This window comes from Dendropsophus ebraccatus, chromosome 10, assembly GCF_027789765.1.
Source record: "Dendropsophus ebraccatus isolate aDenEbr1 chromosome 10, aDenEbr1.pat, whole genome shotgun sequence".
NCBI classification, from domain to species: domain Eukaryota; kingdom Metazoa; phylum Chordata; class Amphibia; order Anura; family Hylidae; genus Dendropsophus; species Dendropsophus ebraccatus.
The window spans coordinates 58,407,286-58,431,323 of record NC_091463.1 but is presented as its reverse complement, the minus strand read 5'-3'; the positions used below and the strand labels follow the sequence as shown (position 1 = coordinate 58,431,323).

Here is a 24,038-nt window from a genome sequence, read left to right as displayed (position 1 = left end):
TTACAGGTAGAGAATACAGCGTGCTGTGTGGTGTTACAGGTAGAGAATACAGCGTGCTGTGTGGTGTTACAGGTAGAGAATACAGTGTGCTGTGTGGCGTTACAGGTAGAGAATATAGTGTGCTGTGTGGTGTTACAGGTAGAGAATACAGTGTTCTGTGTGGTGTTACAGGTAGAGAATACAGCGTGCTGTGTGGTGTTACAGGTAGAGAATACAGCGTTGTGTGGTGTTACAGGTAGAGAATACAGTGTGCTGTGTGGTGTTACAGACAGAGAATACAGTGTTCTGTGTGGTGTTACAGGTAAGGATCCAGTGTACCTAGACCCTCTAAGTACAACATCTGGAAACACTACAACCCCCAGCATTTACTGACAGTCTGCAGACCTCAGAATATGCTGTAAGTTGTAGTACATATGAAAAGACAATCCTCTAATAACCGCTGACACTGTAAAATACTTTATTAATCGACCTTTAGGGCTGATGGTTGTGACCCACAGATTGCGACCACCAGGAGCCTGTACACCAATGTTTCTCAACTCCAGTCCTGAGGTTCCCGCAACAGGTCATGTTTTGAGGATGTGTATCAGGTATCACCACAGCTACTCTTTGTATGCAATATCCTTAAATGGCCCCCTACAAGAAATATGGGGAAAAGATCTTCCAGGTAAAACCCCCCAAAAGACAAGGTGGCACTATCTCCGTCTAGAGAAAAAAAGGACCACATCTGGTGACAGCAAAAATGGGGGCGGGGGGGGGGGGGGGCACCACAGGGTTTGCTCATCTCTAGTTATTGCCATTTATTAAAGGGTTGTTTTCTCAGAAACTACAACCCCCAGCATACCCTTAGAAGATTTATAAGTTTAGGGAATTCTGAGAGTTATAGTGATGGCCAATTGCCAGTAAGGGCCATATGACTTATCAAGCCTTGTGAAGGCTCTGTGAATGTGCACCGATCATTAAGATTGGTGCTTGTTTACAGAAGGCCTTGAGCCACCTAATAGAGCCATTAGGGGCTGTATCCCCCTGTAACTGGCCTTAATAAGTCAGGCCTAGTTACAGAGGAAAACATTACAAATAAAGAAGTAAACGTCTGCTTCAAAATGCCTCCTGGAGAAATGGGTCCCCCATATATGTGATTGGTGGGGCTCCCATTAATCTAACATTTATGTGGAGTTAGTAGTAAAAACACTTTAAAATGCCAAAAAAAAATCTTTTGTTTGCTGAAATTGTTTTCTTGACCCGATTATCTTGTGGTCAAATTAAAGATGATAATATGCCCACAATCCGCTGTGTAAGTAAAAATAAATAAATATATCTTGCCACAAATGTAAAACAGCAACATTTTTCGCATAGTTGTGAATGTTATATAGATATTTTATAAAAGAGGAAATCTGGTTGAGATTAAAAAGTGCTTACAGTCAGCAAGTTCAGACCTCTCGAGTTAACAAAACTTGTTTTTTTCAGACTCGGATGCTTTGTATAGATTTGGCTTCACCTCACATGATTTCTGAAGATCACACTGTAAAGTTTCTCAATAACATTTTTTTCTTACTATCTTATTAGGAATATTAATTAAAGACTAAATACTAAAGCCCTAGGCATGACATGCACAAATAAATCACCAATTCCCTTTTCATCCTTGGGAAATTAAAAAGTGTGTAGCAACACAAAATAACAAAATGTAGCAGTTGTCTTCAGACAGGGTGAAAAGTCAATTTGGGGGTGGGCCTTTTCCAGACCCCCAAAACCTTCAGGTCCAATGAGAAAAATTTTCCAGATCCAACCCTAGTTGCTAGTCTGTGCCTTCCGGCACGGTCGCTGTATCTTGCTTTAATATAGCTTGCAAGTAAAGCAAGTACTATTAAAATTCTACTTATCGATGACAATAGGCATGACCTCATGATAGAAAACTGTAGGGCTATATAAGCAGACTTACAGCCACTTGCCTTCAATTCTACTTAAGACACACGAGTCTGTGCTGGGGGAAGCTGAGGCAGAAATGGATAGTGTTCCCCACCTGCTCTCTTTATAGGTGGGGGTGCAACATGTTTTTTGGGGGGAAGAAGGGAATGTAGCAACCCCCTCCATAAAGAGGGCAGGTGGGGAAGATTCAGTCTTGTGTGTTTGGAGAAGGAGTTATGGAAGGTGTCAATAAGGCTGCCTATATAGCCCTGCAGTGTTCTTTTATCATGTCATCCTTATTGTGATCTCTTTGTGTCTTTGACAAGTGGAAACATTATATAGCATGGAATTGCAGCCATACAATTTCAATGCAAAGCTGTATACAATTAAATAACATTTATGCAACTCCCTATCAGTGTGTGTGTGTGTGTGTGTGTGTGTGTGTGTGTGTGTGTGTGTGTGTGTTAAAACATGATAGTATTTATTTGGGCACTCTAAGGTTGTATGCTTACACAATTATGGAAGAGAAATGGGCAGCATGAATAATAAATTGGATCATTTAATAAGCACTTGTGAACAATTGATATAAACAATGTCTTTCCAATAAAGACTACAAAAATACTTTAGGACAACACATGAAAAAGAACACATTTTCAAGCTTGGTACATATATACAGACCATGCAGGAAAAGCACTTAAGCATGCATCACATTTATATACCATATACACAAGTGCAATATCCAGTAGAGATGAGCAAACTTACAGTAATAAAAAAGCCAAGAGATTTGTTATCTCTGCAATCCACTCATCAGCCGGCTGCCTATTAACTCACTGCCGCTCCTTCCCCGTTGCTGGGTGAAGCTGGATCCAGTTCTTGCAAACTAGGATCGATGATCAGATCTCATAATCCATGTGAAGCCACAGTTGCACATATTTAGATGCTTTATATCTTTAAGTCTGCAGTTCATTCCATTAGATATGCTAATAGCACAAACTGTCAGCTGGGCAGTCTCTACCACTCAGATCTCAGTGCCAGCATTCATTTTTCACTGAAAAATATAGCAATGGTCACCTCCCCTTGCCAATTCATAGACTGCCACAGGGGTGGTCACAACTACTCAGTTGTAAACAGGTCATAAACCCAAGGCTCTCCCAGTAGGAACTGAGTGGTGATGACTGGAGATGAGCGAATTTCCCGATTTCGGGTTCGTATTCGGGTTCGGCTTCTGATTCCCGCTGTCTGCAGCCTCCGTGAACAGGGTTGATACAGCCTTACGGACCGCCTGCAAAACTGGGATACAGACATTGGTATAGACTGTGTCCCAGTTTTTCAGGTGGGCCTTACACTGTATCCACCCTGTTTACGGAGGCTGCAGACAGCGGGAATCAGAAGCCGATAGTTCAGGTTCATACGAATCCGAACTTCGGCAAATTCGCTCATCTCTAGTGATGACTACCCAGATAACAGTCTAGGTATCATTAGCATATTGGGTGCTGAAGCTAACAGCACTGATAGCTAGGGAAGTGGCGGCAAGAATCTGCAAGAATGAAGAATCTGCACGTGCAAGAATCTGTGGAGTGGCAGTACCATATGGATTATGCAAGTTGACATCTTTTGTAGAGGCCACAGGTTGTCTTTACATTTAACAAGGCTGTTCAGGTCTAGAAAAATGGTCCGATTTTGAAAAAAAATCACCGCTCCTGTTTTGTGTTTAGTATTGCACCACTCACTTAACACCCATGGACAAAACTTGGCTCTTCATTTTGGGGAAAAAAAAAAAAAAAGGAAACCTTTTTCTTATCTCATACAACCCTTTATCTGTCAGGATCCATTCAAGGTGTTCTCAGAAGTCTTATTGCAAGTCCTTGCGAGTCCTCAAAACTTTGGGGGAGATTTATCAAAGGGTGTACAATTTAGACTGGTGCAAACTGGGCTGAGCAACTAATCACAGCTCTTCTATCATGTTACCAGAGCTGAAGGCTGAGCTGAGATTGGTGGCTGTGGGCAGTTTGCACCAGTCTAAATTTTACACCCTTTGCCCCTATATGTTCACAGTCTAATTGACCCTGGCTGTCAAATATTAACCTTTCCTTTAAGAAAGGATGATGATGGAAGTTTCAGCATCCAATGTAATATTACCATTATTATAATATTCTATATGTACATATCGAGAATGCTGAAGGGCAGCTAAGGCGGTAACTGCATGTACAATTTAGCCAAGTTAACAAATACAGGGACCAAGATTTATCTGCCTGAAATTGAAACCATCTGGTTTTTACCCCAAGCAACCAATCACAACACAACTAAGATATGAGTTCTGAGCTGTGATTGGTTGTTGTGGACAGAACCAGAACGTTTTAACTTCAGACAGACTAATCATAATAGAACATAATGGTCCAGATTTATCAAGGGTGCCTTCACACCTACCGGATCCACAGCGGATCTCACTTTAGCGGATTTGAAGCGAGAACCACTGCGGATCCAGTATCAATTCACCCCTATGATAGCACATATTCGCAGCGGGATTAAGATCCCGCTGTGAATATGTGCTTTAACTCCCTGGTGCCCGCAGCCCCGCCGTCGCATCCCCCCCATCTCGGCCACATCCCCCCATCAGCCCACCCCCAGCCCGCCGCCACCGAGAGCATACAGTACCTGCTCGGCGGCGCGGCTGCAGTGAGGCTGCCGGCTCCGGTCCCGCTCAGATCAGCTGAGCGGGATCGGAGCCGGGAGCCTCACTGTAGCCGCGCCGCCGAGCAGGTAATGTATGCTCGTGGCGGGCCGGACATGGGCTGATGGGGGGATGTGGCCGGGATGGGGGGTATGTGCCGCCGCCGGGGATGGGGGATGCGACGGCGGGGCTGCGGGCACCAGGGAGTTAAAGCACATATTCACAGCGGGATGTCAATCTCGCTGCGAATATGTGCTATCATAGGGGTGAATTGATACCGGATCCGCAGCGGTTCTCGCTTCGAATCCGCAGAAGTGAGATCCGCTGTGGATCTGGTAGGTGTGAAGGCACCCTAAAAGCAATTTCTGTAGATTCTGTGGAGCCACCAAAACACTAATTTTGCCTTTTAGTCATGGCACTCTGTCTGTCAGCGCACTCTGCGGGGATGATTGACAGGCGAAATAAAAACACTTTTTTCCCTGGTATACCCCAGCAGGCGCTGCTCATATGCTAGATCTGTAGAATGTAGCTGGGAGCCATATCAGTACAATCATGCTGATTGGTTCCCTTTAAATATGTAACCAGAAAACAACCTTTATTTTGTAACAGCTTTTATTCAGTTTCAACACTAAGGTGATTGAACCAATTCATAAGAAATAATTTTGTGAACAAAATTGGTTAAAAACATAGTCAAGTATCCCCTACCTAGAAGGTTTTATTTATTTTTCTGTTCCATTAATTTGACTGAAAAAAGTGACAAAATTCTGAAATATCAGTTCAAGGTATAATACAAATGCAAGGAATCATCTTCCTACATGCAAAAACTGATGCCTGACGATGAAAATAACAATTTTTCCCCCAGGACTTGCCCTTTGCTGATGCCAGCCCTGAGGTGATTTATTTAGAACACTAAGAATTTTAGACAAGATACCAAGCAGCAATGAAAAAATCTATAGATTGCCAAAGAATGACCTCAAGCGAACTTAAAGGGGTAGTCCGGAGAAGAAGAAAAAATATTTGTCAAATAGATATACGGATTTGTAAAAGTCTAGTCTGGTAGTTATCAGCTACTGTATGTCCTGCAGGAAGTGGTGTTTTCTTTCCAGTCTGACACAGTGCTCTCTGCTGCCACCTCTGTCTGTAACAGGAACGGTCCAGAGCAAGAGATGTTTTCTATAGGAATTTGCTACTGCTTTGGACAGTTCCTGTTACAGACAGAGATGGCAGCGAGAGCACTGTGTCAGACTGGAAAAAAATACACCACTTTCTGCTGGATATATAGCAGTACTAGAAGGCTTGATATTTTTAAATGGAAGTCATTTACAAATCTGTATAACTTTCTGACACCAGTTGATCTGAAAACTATTATTTTCCCCCAGGGCACACTTTAAACTTTTGACTTATCTATATAACCTATTATTAAAAATAATAATAATAATAATAATAGTAATAATAATGATTATCAAATGGAGATATCCTTTACGAAAATTATACAAAAAATGTACAACATATACTTAATGCACCAAACCATGGGTCCCCAAACTGCGGCCCTTCAGCTGTTGCAAAACCACAATTCCCATCATGACCGGACAGCTAAAGCTTTGGATTTAGCTGTCCAGGCAAGATGGGAAATGTAGTATTGTAACAGCTGGAGGGCCGCAGTTTGGAGACCCATGCACGAAACTGTCCAAAAAGTGTCCCTGAAGAGCCTTATCTAAGCCTCATTTAGACTTCTGACATTAACAATCTAGTCCAGGTGCCCAAGCCGGCATAAGCTCCATTCTAGGAGACACTACTTCTACATGTCAGCAGTGAGAATAACCATTCAGATCCTGCACAGCTCCTGATAAATGTGTTTGCACAAAGTTGTAGCCTACAATATGCCGCCCATTGTTGTTTTTATTGACAAGTTATGAAAAATATTAAATTTAGAACAAAGAAAAATCATACAATATAGAACATTTGCTAGAATGAAAATATATCTTTCTCTAAGCCCTTCTGAAGTATAAAAAAAAAAAAAAAAAAAAGATTTTTATTAAGATGCTTAAAAAATAAGAAATACTGGTCTCCTTATGTCAAGACAGAAGACATAAATACATACAGAATATGGTCTGCTCATTGGCTGATGCTTGCTCACAGTTAATAAAGACCCAGAAATTAGATGCGAGATTACTGCTGCACAATCTGGGGCATCTCGCTCCAAGCCTTGGCTTTCTTCTTGGCAAGTGAAAACCATGGTGGTTCATCTGGGTTTGGTGGTTGTGCAGAGTGGTTGCTCTTCTCAGAATCTGCCTGTGCCTCCTCTGGTGCAGCTAGAAGCAAACAAGAGTTCAGTATTTAAAGGGGTTATCCAGCACTACAAAAACATGGACACTTTTCTCCCTCTCTTGTCTCCAGGTAAGGTGTGGTTTGCAATTAAGCTCCATTCACTTCAATGGAACTGAGTCCCAAACCCCACCCCATCTGGAGACAAGAGAGGGGAAAAAGGGGCCATGTTTTTGTATCGCTGGATGACCCCTTTAAATAGATGTTTATATACTTTTATTATATTATTATTTAATTATATTATATTAATTATTAGGGAACATCAGCAGGTTAGACGAATTTGATACCTTCCTATTGCACACAGAGACGTTAGGATGAATGAATGTCTGGCCTGCTCCAATGATTATCATTAGAAGGGACGGGCCGATCGGTGGTGGATTAGCATTCTGGAGGTGGGGCTGTACTCAAAACGGCCATATCGGACAGAGCACTACATTAAAACTGCACAGGATTGGCACCAAGGACCTTTGTTTTCATCGCCCCACGTGCAATAGGGAGCTATCAGCAGGTCAGTTTTGTTCCCCTTTAAGATGTCATGTTATAACTACCCTTACAAGAAATAATAAGCATATAACATAATAATAATAATTTATCATTGTTGTTAACTTGTACCAAGGGAAAACTTTATTTTCAGCACATGATAATCTTTTGGCTGATGAACAGGCTTCTCCAGACATTGATAGAAATTAATCGGTCTGCCACTAGATAAAGTTAGACTTCCATACAATTTGTTAATAAGTTATTTACTGGCATTTGAGTCACTAAGTCCTATTGTGGTCCAGTTATATACGAAACAAGGCAATATGCGAAATTCAATGTAATACTGTACCTGGACAGCTAGCGACTGCTTGCTCACACCTATTTTCTTCTGCTTCTTGTGGATTGGCAACATTTTTTTTCTGGACACATTCCATTCCCTGTTAGGGATAACAAGTTCAGAGGGTTGCTCCTGTGCATTTTAAACTTTTGTACAACTAATAATATAAACGGCCTTAAAGGGGTATTCCACTCAACCATAACTTTTTATATGTCGCTGCCCATAGGGAGACTAACAATTCCTTCCATTGTCAAACAACTGATGTAAACAAGTCCCTGGCAGGCTTCATCTGCAACTTTGTAGCTTCTTTGTAATGTCAGGAGGGTTAATCTGAGGTCAAGATGCTGATAAAATTACTGTTATTCATCCTCAGCATTACAAATTTGTTACAAAGTTGTAGATAGAACTTATTTATATCATCCGCCTTGGAAGGGGGGGGGGGGGGAGAGAGACAGGGAAAAGTTCACACACAGATTTTTGTGTCTTCAGCAGAAAGCAGCAGCTTAGAACTGGGGGTAGGGGACTGAATAAATAATAACAAGAATGGATGGAATTGTTAGTCTCGCCATGGACAGCAAAATAAGAAATGTTTTGTATTGTACTTCTAAAGTTCCGACAGAGCACAGTACTACATTGGGTTGGGACTCTCACAACATCCTCCTCTCTACTCTAGTCTATTGTCAAGTGAAAAGTCTATTGTATATCACTGTATCAAGTAGTCCTGAAGTAAAGAAGAGTTTATTTATGGTAACAGGACTTATCGATTATTACTTATGCACTGACACAGTAGTTGCACCTTCCTTGGGTCATTTCCCCTTTCTGTGGGTGGCGGTTCCAATAGTCCGGGAGGGCCACAACTCCACTCCAGACAACCGTGATAAGCGCCCAAGGGACCCTCTCACAGCCGGGTAGGTCACCGATCACAGGGGAAAGGGTATAGCTCGCCACTCTAAAATAGAAGCAGGTGTGCCTCCATACCTATGTGCCTACCTGGCGTCACAACATTACAACATCTGGCTGAGCTATACTTCGACCAACCACCACAGTAGTGGCGTCACACAGTCCCACCTAGCAAGTGACCGGTCGAGCCTCACAGCAGTGCACCACACTAGCACCTGGCAGTGTTATCTTTGGCTGGTCTCCCTGAGATCAGTGATATGTTTCTCTTATAATAAATCATAGTGAGGCTTCGTCTTCTTTTTCTCCAGAGAAGTGCAATGCATTCTGTAAGGGATTACACCCAAATGTTTTATTCACAAACTATAGCATTCAGTACCTCTGTTTTCTCATGTTCAGTTGTGCTGCTCTGCTCTTTAGCAAGTGGATGCTCCTGAAACCCTTTCTGTTTCAGTTTTGCCATTGTAATCCATGCAGGCTCTATAAAAAAGTTATATTATTAATTTATCATTTGCATTTACCATATGGTCACTCCTTTAGACATGGCAACACTTGCTACTGTTTAATCCCTACTAATGTATGGAAGTATAGACCCATGCAATGCACCGTTACCAACACCCCAGCTAAACATGTTCTTTACTTTGGCAGCAAGGTTGGAATGATTAAACATGGGGGGGATGGTATGAAAGCTGTATAACAGTTATCTAGCATTTAATAGTGACAATTTGTTGTACAAGACCCAATTTGTGTGCGGAAATTACCAACATTTTGCATTTCTGCATTACCAATGTCACTTTTAAAAAAGTCTTTTTTATTTTGAGGCCATAGGCCAAAAATACCCTACTTGCCCAAAAGGTAAAACTTAGCTTTTATTGGTATGTTTATAAAAGAAAAAAAGAGAAGTGGTTGTGTATATACAGTGTTAGTTTAAGATAGGCATACGCTGATATATCATAATTGTTTGTTTGGCAAAGAGTGTTTGCGATTTTTTGACTTTCAGGTCCCAAGACTTCTCCCAAAAGAGAATGTGAATTCTGGAGTCTTGCAACTAGGAGGTATTGTAATGCCACAGTGACCTTGTGGTTATATTTGCTACTTGTATAATGATCCAATCGAAGGTGTATGTCTTATTCGATTAATGAATAATATGTGAGGGTTTGTGTATCTGGTATTGTAATATCGCGGGCCCGCGACAGCTTTATCGAGAAAAGATAAAACCTCTCACATATAATAGGAGTATTGGAGTATTGGCACACCCTCGATATATAGGATCAATAGCCTGCTAGTGCATCGCACAACACAATTAGTGCATATACTGTACGGTATGGATATGTTTGTTCAGAAGCAGCAACTGCCGTTATGGCATGGAACTGTTGTCTGCTATGGTATCACTGTTGTCTGCTATGGTACCGCTGCCACCTAGTTTATGGGCTGGCAATGGTATACAGACTCAGTGTAGATACCGGTACAGTAGTCACTTCGGAGGATACACTGTTGCGGGATAGTCCGGGTATATTTTGATCGCCGCTGACTGCGTGCGATCACTGCTCACAGCGACGAACTATAGGTATCGCCCATACATGGGCTGTGCAGTTTAAATTTGTGCTAGCCGCTATCAAAGGAGCAGTGGGGTCAGAGTCCGACTGGAGTTGATTGCCGCTTGATGTGTGCGATCACAATTCCCAGAGGCGGACTATTGACAGTGGACTGTGCGGTCTGAATTAGTGCTAACCGCTGTCAAAGGGATAGTGGAGTCAGAGTCCGACTGGAATTGATCGCTACCTGATGTGTGCGATCACAATTCTCAGAAGCGGACTATTGACAGTACCCTATTGCGGGTCATGTGACCTCGTATGATGCTGACCGCTCACAACGGCGGGTTGGTGAATTAGAGTCTAACTCCAAAACCCCGACTCCCTTTAGTGTCACCTCTATCTGCCTATTGTATCATCCCGATTACTTTCGGCTATAACATGATGTCTATGCAGCGTATGACTAATTAAAAATTGCCATTGCCATCTTTCTAACTAGTTTCATCGGTCATAACCGACTTTCTCAAAGTATTGGCGGACTATCCCGCAACAGTGTATCCTCCGAAGTGACTACTGTACTGGTATCTACACTGAGGCTGTATACCATTGCCAGCCCATAAATTAGGTGGCAGCGGTACCATAGCAGACAACAGTGATACCATAGCAGACAACAGTCCTATGCCATAACGGCAGTTGCTGCTTCTGAACAAATATATCCATACCGTACAGTATATGCACTAATTGTGTTGTGCAATGCACTAGCAGGCTATTGATCCTATATATCGAGGGTGTGCCAATACTCCTATTATATGTGAGAGGTTTTATCTTTTCTCGATAAAGCTGTCGCGGGCCCGCGATATTACAATACCAGATACACAAACCCTCACATATTAATCATTAATCGAATAAGACATACACCTTCGATTGGATCATTATACAAGTAGCAAATATAACCACAAGGTCACTGTGGCATTACAATACCTCCTAGTTGCAAGACTCAAGAGTCCACATTCTCTTTTGGGAGAAGTCTTGGGACCTAAAAGTCAAAAAATCGCAAACACTCTTTGCCAAACAAACAATTATGATATATCAGCGTATGCCTATCTTAAACTAACACTGTATATACACAACCACTTCTTCTTTTTTTCTTTTATAAACATACCAATAAAAGCTAAGTTTTACCTTTTGGGCAAGTAGGGTATTTTTGGCCTATGGCCTCAAAATAAAATTGTAACGAATACCTCCCTCAAGGTTGGGATCAACCACCCCACTTTTAAAAAAGTCAGCAGAATTTTTTATCATAATTTACACCAGAAATTAGCATAAGTAGTGTGAGAAATCTCCCCCAGCTCAGAGCCAGCCCTCCAGAGTCTATAGAGAGTAATCAGGTTTATGTTACCCTTTTTTCTAGTCTAGTTCAAAGGTTGCTACAGCCAACACTTTATTTGTGTAGCCACTGTAATACATACTGGAAAGAATGGTTAAAAGTACCTGAGTTTTCTTGTGGTGAAAGATCGTCTGCTCTTGGTTTTGGCTGATTTCGGTTTTCTGGAGTAGATTTTTCCTCAGCAGAAGACATTTTGGACATTTTTGCACAGTCTGTGTTCCCCTTTGTGCTTTTAGGCGTTTGTAGGTTTCTCCCTGGAGATGAGGATGACGTTTCCACAGGAGGAAAGCCTTGTCTGGAAACCTCATCTTGATGTTCTTCACTATATTTTATAGATGACGAAGTCCTCCTTAGCCTGACACCAAAATGTCCACAAGATTCCTCTTTGGTTTTTTTAACACTATCTTTTTTACTACTACTATGTACTACAGACTCTTCTGCACCATCAGCAGACTCCGATCTAATATTACCCACCACGTTCTTGATGAAGGGGCTGTCTTTGATACTAGATCCACTTGAAATGGCTCTCTGCCAAGCTGGGGCTACGGTAAACCTTACCGGCTTGTTAGATGCTTTAATGTTACTGTCAGGGTTTGGCTCTGCCGGTTTCATTTCTTTAACTATTTCTGTGGAAGTTTCACTATTTGAAAGAATGCCAGTATCATGGGCAGAGGTGGTGACTTTTGTGTAGCTGGCATCTTTAGCTCTTGCTGTTACAGCAGGAACCTTGCTATCCGGTCCAGTATCAAAATCAGGTTTCTCATCGTCACTCTCAGGACTCCGGTCATAGGTTTCTGCCTTTTGTTCTAAAGGGGAGTGCCTGTCTTTTACCTCATCACTTGCAACCAATTGATCAGACACATCTAAGATGACGGCTGTGTTTTGTATTACATCTATTGTACCTAGATGTTCATTACCACTTTCAGGAGCCTGAACCTCTTGATCATCCTCATCACCATTTATCGTAGCAGTGACTGGTTCTTCAGACAACATGCCTTTTTGTAAGGTCTCACTTGCAACTAAGTCACTTTCTGTCACATTTAATAAATCACGTTGTATATCCGAGCTGACTTTCTCATGTCCACCGTATTCTTCTTCTTTCATTTCAGTCTCTGCAGGAGATTCTGCTTCGTCCAGGTTTGGCTCGTACATTCCTAATGCACCACAAACCAGGCCTTGGCTGGTGTCTGAATTAGGATGTTCTATATGAGAAGTGTTGATTTCAGAAGACTCATGGCTATCGGTTTCCGCTGGTTTAACCATAGCTGTAATATCATTATTTTCACATGTAGGTTGTAAATCACAGATTTGAGGCAATGCAGCAATGTCCTCCATTTTTGAGTCCTCCTCAGTTGTGTCCATCTGATCTCCTATAGATAACCGACTACCATGGAAATCCACATCACTTTCACTACTCACAGCTTCATTCTGAAATGACACTATCTGGTTTTCAAGTTGAGAGGCTTCCAAAAAGAAAGGAGGATTGGTATTTTTGGATTGTGACTCTTGTTCACAAACATACAAATTTATATTTTCCTCTAGTTCCTGTACCACGACATCTAAAAGAACAAATAAAATGATTAGGCTAGTTGTTTTCTATTATGTCCTGTGGCAAAGAAGAAATCTGCAATGGTTAGAGCCCTAACAGGAAGTTTAGGGGACATACGCTCCAATTGCTGTAGCTCCTCAGTCCCCATAAAAACAATGGTTTGGCAAAAATATGATAAACATTATTTTGATTTGATAACTTTACAACCAGATAACAAGCAATGATTCCAAAGCCAAATAGCTCCAAACTGTAGATTTTTTGTTGCATCACCTGAAAAAAGTAGTTAAAAAAATGACCAAATAGTGGCAAATAAAAACTACATATCATGGCACTCAAAAACCAGCCCTCACAGCCCTCCTCCATAGGTGGAAAAATAAAGTTGTTATCAAATGTATTTACTGTAGTAAAACAAAATAAAAAAAATTAAAATGGTATCGTTGGAATCATAGTGCCCTGTAGAATAAATGTATCAACTCCATTTTACTATATGGTATATTTAAAAAATACTGTCCCCCTCCAAAAAAAAAAAAATTCTGCAACTGCAATGTTTTTTTTTTCTCTGGCTTCATTGGTTTCACAGAAGGCTTCAGCTGTCTTTTGCTTGCCGGACAACCCCTTTAACGTGTCATCAGATACGTAAAAAGATATTGATCACAAGTTATTTGTAGTGACTGACTTCATTTTCATTTCATTCTTTTCCCTACACAATACACCAAATGGTTCTCCACCTTTGTAATTTCAATATTCTACACCACTGAGATTTTTAGGGGTGATTTTCTTGGATGATGGATTATAGGATGCCATAAACAATATTTTTACTATAAAACCATATAAAAATTAAAAAAAATGATCCACATTGCAGAATACCTGCTGAGTGTTTGACTTCTTCACTTGATGCTTCATGCTCTAAAGAACTCTTTTCTGAGTCTGGTGTCTTGACTGGTTGCTGCTCTTCAATCTTTAACAAGAAAGATATATTAACATAAGCAGATTAGCGAATACAATTTAATTGATGGGCTCCTGGCCTGCACGGGCTGTCACTGGCATTCTATAAGTGATTCATGTGACAATTACAACCCCCCATTAGATTCTATTGTACTTCATTACTCCAGGGCACAAATATGGCAATAAAATTTTATGACGCTCTAATAACACATAACAAAGATGCATCTTCTCACTACCAAAAATTATAGCTCTATATCCTTGCTGAACATGGATCTTAAAGTGTCACTGTTGTTTCATTTGGGGGGAGGAGGAAGGAGGGAGATTAGTCGGCAGCAGAGAACAAAGAATTACACAGCGGGAACTGTGTGAAAGCTGCTATTCAGAGGTCAGTGCTGACCTTAGAGGAGATAGTCTGGTGATGTAGCTGTAACTTAACTCTTTGTTGACTTGTTTTTGGTGCCTCACCTCCCTTCACCCCTCTCCTTTTCATAGAGAACAATGAAGACAGGGGGGAAGAGCTTCAAATGGCTTTTTCATGATAAAAATGCATTTTTTTGGCAAATAAACCCAATTACAACGTTTTTTAAAATCGCCTGTACTAAAAAAAAATTAAACGACAGTGACACTAAGTATTTACTTCCATAGCTTCTAGACTACGCGCACTACTCTAACATCTAATCCATGCTATGAGCAGATTACACCATTTTTTTGTTTTACACAGATTGATACATCTGGTTTAAAAAGGGAGTCCAGGCAAAATGTAAAAATTCGGGAGGACAGGGGATGGTGGGAACATAACAAGCAAGTGATACTTAAACGCCCCAGTGGCCCCAGAGCACCAAAGCTTGTGGTCACCCACTGATCTCCTGTATTTTCTGGTCCTGTGATGTCATGGCCCTGTGCAGATAATCAGTGACTCCTCTGTGGGATGCTTCTGCAGTCACTGACTGAGTAGGTAGTTACTGAACAGGAGCCAGGGAGACCAACAACCACAAGTGGTGGTACTGTGGCTGTGGGGGTCACCGGGGCGGTTAAGTATAATTTGATTGCTACGTTCCCACCAATCCCAGCCCTAATTGATATTTTAAGTTTGCCTGGAGTACCCCTTCAGGGTAGCTTCACACACACCACATCGCAGCAGATTTGATCTAAATAACTGAACACAGCATCAAATCTGCACCATCAAATGTACTGCAGATCTGCTGCAGATCCTGTACATGTGAACGCACCCTCAAGTCTACATGCAGCAGACCTAGACAGAGATGTCCATTCTTACCAGCCTTATCTGCTTTAGCAATATAGTCTTTGGCTAATGCTATTTGTTCTAAACCACTTGTGCATGGTTTTGCACTATATGACTTTTTAGACAAGTTCTCTTACTAGCTAAAAATTAGAGCTGGGCGAGCTGGGCTGAGGTTTGGGTTTATATGGGCTGTCTCCACCTTCCCCACAGACCAGGAAGACAGCAGGATTCAAATGTTGATGGTTCGGGTTCGTACGAACCCGAATCTGAGCCCAACTCGCTCATCACTACTGAAAATCCTTTACTATTTACACAGCCAATCATATTGTTTATTTGATTTCAATCATTAAAGTTTATCCAGTATTAGCACACTTTTGCTGTATGGCTGCAGTCTCTGCTCTCCCCTGGTGTCCTGTGGTGGCATCTCTGTCCCACGCTGACTGCAGCCCCTCCACTTCAGAGATGGATTTGTCTCCAATGTGACAGCCCACTCAACCTATCACTAACTGAGACAGGACAGCGACACAGTCAGTGATTGGTTGAGCAGGCTGTCACACCAGAGAGATGACTCGGAAGTGGCGGGGCTGCTGCCAGTGGGCAACACCGGAGATCCCATTTTAAGACACTGGGGGGACGGCAGAGAGGTAAGCATAGGCTTTTTATTATTTTTTATATGACTGCAGCCATATAGCAAAAGTTTGCCAAAGTTGGACAACCCCTTTAAATTTAAAATTAATGTTAAGGGATCTAAGGCCCTATTTTTCATGACTTATGGGTCAGACCAATTTAAATTTACTGTGAGGAAGCATAATATCACCTCTTAACATATTACCTCTTAATGATGTAAAATAATGGTCTCTAATTCTATTGTATAATTGGAATTACTCCCCCTGAGACTATATAAAGCAGACTTTAAATGCACGGTCACTTTAAAATACTTAAGGGGAAATAAAAAAAAGGCTTGTCCTGAGCTAGAATTTATAAATTTACATAAGAAATAGTCCTATGGCAGTCTTTCAGTACTGCATTACTTACACTTCTCTAGAGCCACTCGGATAGTACAGCTTTCTACAATAAGGGTATATGCACACGTCGTAATTATAGTGGAAAACTCCATGCCGAATCCGCCGCTCATCCCCACACGCTCCTGCTTCTCTCTCTCCGCCGACTCCATAGACTCCATTCTATGGTTTGGTTGATTCCGCTGTCCACCCAAAGAATTGACATGTCATTTCTTTGGGCGGATGATGGAATCCGCCCGAAAATATAATGGAGCCTATGTGACGGGTGGAACTTCAAGTTGGAGCACGGGGGGAGCGAGCAGCAGATTCCGCATAGAGTTTTCCGCTATAATTACTCTGTGTGCATATACCCTTAGTTCTACAACTCTTGCTCCAAGATAACTGACTGTTGAGTTGCCCCTTCTATCAACATAGACCCTGGTGGGCTACAGGTTTTCTTCCTATGACACGTTTAGGGTCAATGTCATAATGTTATGTGCTCTCCACAGTTCGCCATGGGAAGACGCCATTCATGCTGGGAGATCAGGTTACTGAGGCAACCATAACGCACCCTGCATCCATGCCCATGCTATTCTAATAATAAACATTGTGCATGAAACTTGCCATGCATGTTATGGTTCTTTGACATGAGCTGCATCTCTACATGGAGCTGTGGAGAGCACATGGCATGGCTCATTCCTTACACATATTTAGGAGTCAAAATGTAGTATTTGTACTTGCAAACTTCCTTGGTAGTCTACATCTATCTATCTAATTTGATAGAATACCCATTTTCATTTATTTCAATGTGCTGAACATAATTTAAAAAGGGAATATGTCACTAGGTTTATGCCGCCTTAAATGAGAGCAGCATAGATTAGTGACAGAAATACTGAACCGATCGGTGTATTCTCTACATCATTCTGTCCCGCTGTTCTCCTAATATGCAGGAGAATAGGATTCTTTTCTCCTAATATGCAGGAGAATAGGATTCTTGCCACACCCCTCCCCCCGCCCTCAAGCTGCTGATTGACAGCTGACTCCCTATACACAGCATGGATCCATGACTGCCAATAAGCAGCTCATGGGCAGAGTTTTCTGCTTCTCCTGAATAATGAGGACTACTGGACTTATGCACATAATGGAGATGACTACTTATTGCATTGTCCATGTTATTCAGGAGAAAATCTTCCTATCAGCTGCACACAGTAATGTAAGAGATACATGATTCTGTTCAATTTCCCTGTCACAAGCTTATGCTGCTGTTTTTATTGGAGAATTCAAAATCAAGGCCATCCATGATTATGAACAGGCCAGTTTCCTGATGTAGATTACAAGCAGGAGTCTATTTTCTAGCATGAACCTTGTTACATACACACACACAGATCTGATTGGGCTGATTGGTTCCCTTTACACTGCTGCAAAAGGTATTTTACTTTCCTACCTATCTTAACAGAATATATAATGCAGTCTTTCCAAACTGTTTTAGAAATTTAATGGAATAGGAGACATATCCAGTGTGCTAATGCGCCATGTGTCTGGTTGCTGTGGCTTGGTCTACCCATACTACTAGAAAATAGTATTCTCTCTCGGTGATCAGCTTTTTGGTCCCTGCACTACCTACACCCCTCAAAAGAAGCTGAAGGAGTACCTATCATTGCAGTCACTACACAGGGAACAAAGCCAACTGCTTCCCGCTCCATTCTCACTATAGGGCGGGCACCAAACAGCTGTTTGACAGGGGAGCGGAGTGCTGGCAAATATTTTTTAAAAAGTCTATACTGTGGATGAGCCTTATTGCTCTTGCAACTGGGATCTATGTTTCTGCTAAACAGCAAACCCAATCACGTGGTCATAGAAAGGATAAATAATAAAAAGTTATGTCACTGACAGTCTATGTCCTCAGGCAGCTCTGAATCCTTCTTACTAAAATAGCTTTTTTTCAAGTCTAGACAAAAATGCTTCTAAAACTCAAGTGGGCCTTACCAGTTATGGAAACAAATGAAAGGTACACTAAGGCTAGGTTCACATCACAATTTTGCAATCTGTCTCACTGTATCCATTTTGCAAAATGTATAGAAAAGCCTCATTTTTGTGTAAGCTGCAAAATGTTAAAAAAAAAAAAAAAAATCTGGATGGTATCCAACAGCATCAGTTTTTTTCCCCATAGAACAGATACATTAAACGGACAGCAAAATCATGATGTGAACTTAGCCTAAGTAAGGCATCCAGCATAGATGGTTAGGCCCAGGAATCCCATTGGTCTGTTTTGTGAGGCCCAGGCATCTATTTTATCTTTTGGGTGAGGTTCCCAATAGGATAGGTTTGAGAAGTCTTGCTTTAGACTATAAAGCAGTCATGAGCCCTATATTTGTACTTTGAACGATATCTGGTGCATCTTTACAGGGAATCTGTCAGCTCTGTTTGCTACTAAAGGCTATGTACACACACACACACACACACACACACACACACACACTATTTTTGCTCAGTATTTTGGATACACACCCACACTGTTGAAATTGAGTCTATGGCCTCCATTTAACGTCAAATAATGGCAGCTGTTTTAAAATAACGGCAATTACTTGCCATTAAATGACAGCCATTCAATTTTTACAGTGTGTGAACATAGCCTGTGTTTTCAATCCACTCCTGGTTTTGGTTGAAAAATAATGACCAAAATACTGAGCAAAAATACTGTGTGAACATATTCAAAAGCTGCTGACACTATTGGACAGCTGTTAGTTCCATAGAAGTTTCAGTTTTCTTTTATACCCAGATAGTGGTTGCCAAATATAATAAAACTGCCTTTTAATTTATTTTAGACCAGTGTCAAGGAGGTGGGTCTAAACTGCTCAAGAGTCACAGCCTAGCAGAACTTTCAGCTTGCCCTCCCCTACTAGCTTCTCCATGACCTATTTACAATCGAGGAAAGGGCTAAGAGGTGAGGGCAAGTCAGAAAGAGTGCCAGGCTGTGGCACTTGAGCAGTTTGGCCCCTCCTCTCTGACACTTGACAGCCACCATTGGCTCCAGAAAAGGTACAACATGCTTTTAAACCTTAACAGCTATCAAATGGTGTCTGCAGCTCTTAAGAGTCCTTTTACATGGGTCACAACCGATAATCAGCCAGTGTTAATGGGCCAGGGATTAGCCAATGAATGAGAAATTGCAGCCTCTCGCATCTTGTGTGGTCAGTTAAATCATCAGCCAATCGGTTGCAAGATCAACGTCAGCGAGACTGGCGCTCATTTGCGGCACACATCGGGTCATGTGTTCTTAGCAGCAGATACAGCTGATAGGTTTACATATAAAATTCTGATCTAGGTTCACATTAAACTGTTTAAAAGCATAAAACAGAAGCTCATAGTACATTTAGCCATTTACTGTTTTTTATTGCCCCCTGAGAAAATAAAACTGACATGCATTGACAAACTTTGTACAACATTTATTTGTAACTTCAGTAAAATTTTTGCAACTAAAAATATGCATTTTAATAATTTACATAAAACTTGTGTAAAAAGACAGCACATGTGGCTGACACATTCAGAGAATACATTTTAAGTGCCATGATGAATATTTTTGCACCAAGCATCACTTCAGAAGCCCATGGAGATGCCACTATTTTGCACGCTAAAGTAGTATGTCACAGTTGTTTACCATATCATGGTTTTCTTCTCCCTTTGTCTCTTGTTCCGGCTTATTAATTTCTTCAATATCCTGGAAAAACAAGGGCATTAGTTATAACATGTCAGTTGCTGTACATCTTTTGTGCCCATCAGTAGTGTAGCTATAAGGCTTGGAGAGGTTGCAGCTGTTGCCGGCCGATAAATGGGGGGCCTAGAGCCCCCTTCACCTCTTTAAGGTTAGACTGCTAAAGTTCTGCTCCAATGCTCAGCAGTACATGGAGGTCTGTGCAGTAGCACTGACAGGAGCAGAGGTGTCAAGCAGGTTAGATTAGAGAAGTCATAAAATAGGCTGCACTGACAGGAGGAGAGGAGATAAGAACTGTGTTAAACCTTTTCTCTTAATTTGGTATCTGCCTTTGCCGTTCACCAACCAATATTGTTTTTACTAATTACAGCTATGCCCAGGGCATGATTACCCACATACGTACAAAAGTGTATAGCTTATCTCGCATAAACAAGAAGATATATGTGTACATATGTGTGTGTATTTATTGGAGACAGTAGGTCTCTAAGGGTTCACTTACACTGAAAGATTATCTGACAGATTATCTGCCAAAGATTTGAAGCCAAAGCCAGGAATGGATTTGAAAAGAGGAGAGATCACAGTCTTTCCTTTATGCCCTGATCTCTGTTTATAGTCTGTTTCTGGCTTTGGCTTCAAATCTTTGGCAGATAATCTGTCTGTGTAAACGGACCCTGAGACTATAGATGGGCAGGGGGAGGGGCAAGCCCAACGTTTACATTGGTGCCCATGAATTTTTAGCTATGCCCCTGGTGCAGGCAGCCATTGTTTAAAATAGTGTGTCCAACTTGCAGACGCCCTGTTATAGAAGAGGTGCTGCTGAGCATACTAATGACTTTTGTGGCAACTTGTCATTTGTTTATGGAAAGGCTTACTCATTCTGGGCCATGTAGTCAAATAGGCAGTCCTACTCAGTGATTGACAGCTCTCTAAACACTTACATACATTTCTGTCAATAACTGATTAGGACTGCCAGCATAATAGATCAGCTGCTCCTGCTCTATTAACATGGATCTGGTAGACTGGATTGCAGTTTTATTGCCATAGGTCCCTTTAATGACTTTATCTCAGTAACACGGTTGGTACCTTTCAAAATAACCACCACTCCTGTCTATGGGTTGGGTTTATCATTGTAGCTCAGGTACATCAAGGTGAGCGGCACTAAACAGAACCAGTGAAATGTGTGTTAGTGTTTGGGGAAGGCAGCAACCATGTTTTTCTATTCTCATACAATCCATTTAACCTGGAGAAAATTTGGAGCTCTACATGTAAAAATGAAGCTCCTACACCTGAAAAGAAAGTCTACTGAAAAGTTATGCTTTGAACTTGTACAACAGCAACCTCCATAAAATAGTGCAGACACACTACACATGGTGAAAACTGGGTGAGCACTGCTTTATGGTTTGGATGACTCTGTACATTTAGTGCGTGGACATACACATAGTTTTGCCCCTATATTGTATTAGTTGTGTCCATAAGTGATTTTGGTCTCCTACCTGTTCTGATTTAGCAACATTCATGGTTGGTGCTCTCCGATTCTTTGGCTTTATTAAAATCCTGTGCTTTGCTGCAGAGTTATCCAGACAGGTCACAGAACTTGGTGGAGATATAAAATCTGCCTGAGGGAAATCGCTGACTGGAGAGGTAAGACACAAATGGACATTGGGAGGCAATGGACTGGTAGGACGTGAAGACAGTTCAGAGGATTCCTACATAAAGAATAGAAGAATCTCCTAAATGTGTATACTCGTAATATTGGCAATAAGTAACATTTTGATATCAAGAGAATTAACTTTGTGTAAATGTAAACAATACAAGGAACATTGTATACAACAACCATAACTTTGCAGCCATATGGAGTTGCATAGGCCAGTGTCTACATAGGCATGGAAGGCTATCCGAAGGACTTGATCAGATCCTGATCTCAATATTTTGCAACCATGTGACTACATTATTTATGAGAACACAATACAAATATAGAAAACCTAAATGCCGTAACATATTTAATTCTGCAAAACTGAAATCCATGTGATTAAATGATGACTCGCTGGATAATGGAGTACTCTGATTAATCCAAAATAGCTGGCTACACTAAGGATAATACGTAGTGACATCATAAAATTGGCCAAATTAAAAATAAATTTATGTTGACAGACACTGCGGTATTAACCCAGGTGTATAACAGGATAACTCACACAGCCTACTTCAACCAAAGGAAAACACCTAACCGCTAGAAATATGTACATCCAGAAAACTAAAGGCAGGACAGAGTGTGGAGGACAGAGGGGGGGGGGGGGGGGGATACCTGTGCATCAGGGCACTGGATAATGGCAAAGATCTCGGCAACTAGGCGGCAGATTGAAAAAAGGACAGCTTCAGCTGATTCAGGGAAGCTGCGTCTATAAAAAGGTCCTATGTGAAGCTAACTATTTTAATTCAGGTGGTACATTCACTTTAAAATTTATCATTTCACAAAACTGGTTGTTTTGAAACTGTTGCCGAAAAATTCCGCTGCATGCTCCTTTAAATTTTATCGGAACATTGGGCAACCTTTAAATTTTATCGGAACATTGGGCAAACTAATATATTTAGACGTCTACACTGGCACTTTCTAGGTTTTCAACTGGACATATTTGACAGCAGTGCTGTTCTTGTCATCAAAAATACCGGAGAGCCAAAAATACTGCAAACTTCAGAAACCCCAGTTAAGCTAGGTTCACACTGTGTATAGGTTAAAAAGTAAAATTAAGGATGGTAAAAACAGATGCTGCTACAAAAAAATGAATTGAAACAGAACAATTTAGTTTTTTTTTCTTTACATGGTAGATTACGGAAACAAATCAGAAAAAGGCGGTGTGACATAGCCTAAATGGGGTCTGCCGGTATTATTTAGGACCTGAGTACTTATCCAGCATAGCAGTCATCCACAAAAGCCATAGTAATGATGTAAACCGAGTCTTCTAGTTAACCAGATTACCCCTTAAGGACCAAGTAAATTTTCCTGCCTCGGACAGAGGTGGCAGCAGAGAGCACTATGTCAAACTGAAAAAAACATTTCCTGCAGGGCATACAGCAGCCGATAAGTATAAAAGTAATATATATAACTATATAACTTTCTTAAACCAGTTGATTTGAAAGAAAAAGATATTCGCCGGAATACCCCTTTAGGGTGCGTTCACACCTACAGGATCTGCAGAAGATCTGCAGCAGATTTGATGCTGTGTTCAGTTATTTAAATGAAATCTGCTGCAGAAAATCAGCTGCAGATCCTGTAGGTGTGAACGCACCATTAATATTGTAACTTGAGGGGCCGCTTTATAGGATTCATCATCTACTGCATAATGGTTCAGGTCCTGTAAGCCAAGACAAGACCACACTATTTTCGGACAAAGTCATGTGACAATCCAGCCAGAACAAGGACATTTAATTACTTGTCAAGAAGTGAGCGCAACATAAAAGTGATTATTAGTGTTTTACATTTTGTAAGAATCAACATAATCTGCACTGAACATCTGTCGCCAATGTTCAACATTTGTGCTGAGTTACTACATGCCATTAATCTTCCGCCTTTCCAGAATTATCCACACGACACACTCCGCATGCACCATCTGCCTGATAATGGTGTCTAAATGATTCCTAATCAGAAGCTGGGCATCCACTTATTATTTTTAACTTCATAAACTGGAATTCCGAGTCCGGGCCAAGAGACATATATAAAACCCCATCATCAGCCACAATTACAGAGCAGAGTTGTATTATAAGTCACTATGCTATATAGTTTATTCGTCTATAATTACACGTGTGGTTTGTAGGCAGACCAAAACTGTAAATGGTGACTTTAGATATACTCATTCTAAACCATAGGACTAAAATAGATCTGTAATATACATTGTGGCTTAATAATACCCGGCTTGTGTATCTCATGTTTCCAGCTATGGTTTCTGTGCTCAGCACAACCACGACAAGAGACAACAACCTATAACTCGACAAATACTGACTCACCATGCCAGAGTGCAGCAAACATGTCTTTCTGGAATAGCAAATTGCAAATGTTTATTCA

The 24,038-nt window shown here is 41.1% G+C and overlaps 1 protein-coding gene across 10 annotated transcripts in view; it reads right to left on the bottom strand.

The window, feature by feature from the left end:
* Nucleotides 1-5,167: 5,167 nt before the first annotated feature.
* Nucleotides 5,168-24,038, bottom strand: part of KIAA1210 (KIAA1210 ortholog) — a 101,842-nt gene continuing 82,971 nt past the window's right edge. For all 10 annotated transcript variants that reach the window (XM_069942887.1, XM_069942891.1, XM_069942893.1 and 7 more), the window contains 7 exons: nt 21,475-21,687; nt 19,928-19,987; nt 13,948-14,038; nt 11,636-13,090; nt 8,992-9,092; nt 7,728-7,815; nt 5,168-6,885 (listed from right to left, as the gene is read on the bottom strand). In XM_069942887.1, the coding sequence (XP_069798988.1) occupies nt 6,743-6,885; nt 7,728-7,815; nt 8,992-9,092; nt 11,636-13,090; nt 13,948-14,038; nt 19,928-19,987; nt 21,475-21,687 (2,151 nt within the window). In that variant the 3' untranslated portion in view covers nt 5,168-6,742. The remainder of the gene's footprint in view (nt 6,886-7,727; nt 7,816-8,991; nt 9,093-11,635; nt 13,091-13,947; nt 14,039-19,927; nt 19,988-21,474; nt 21,688-24,038) is intronic.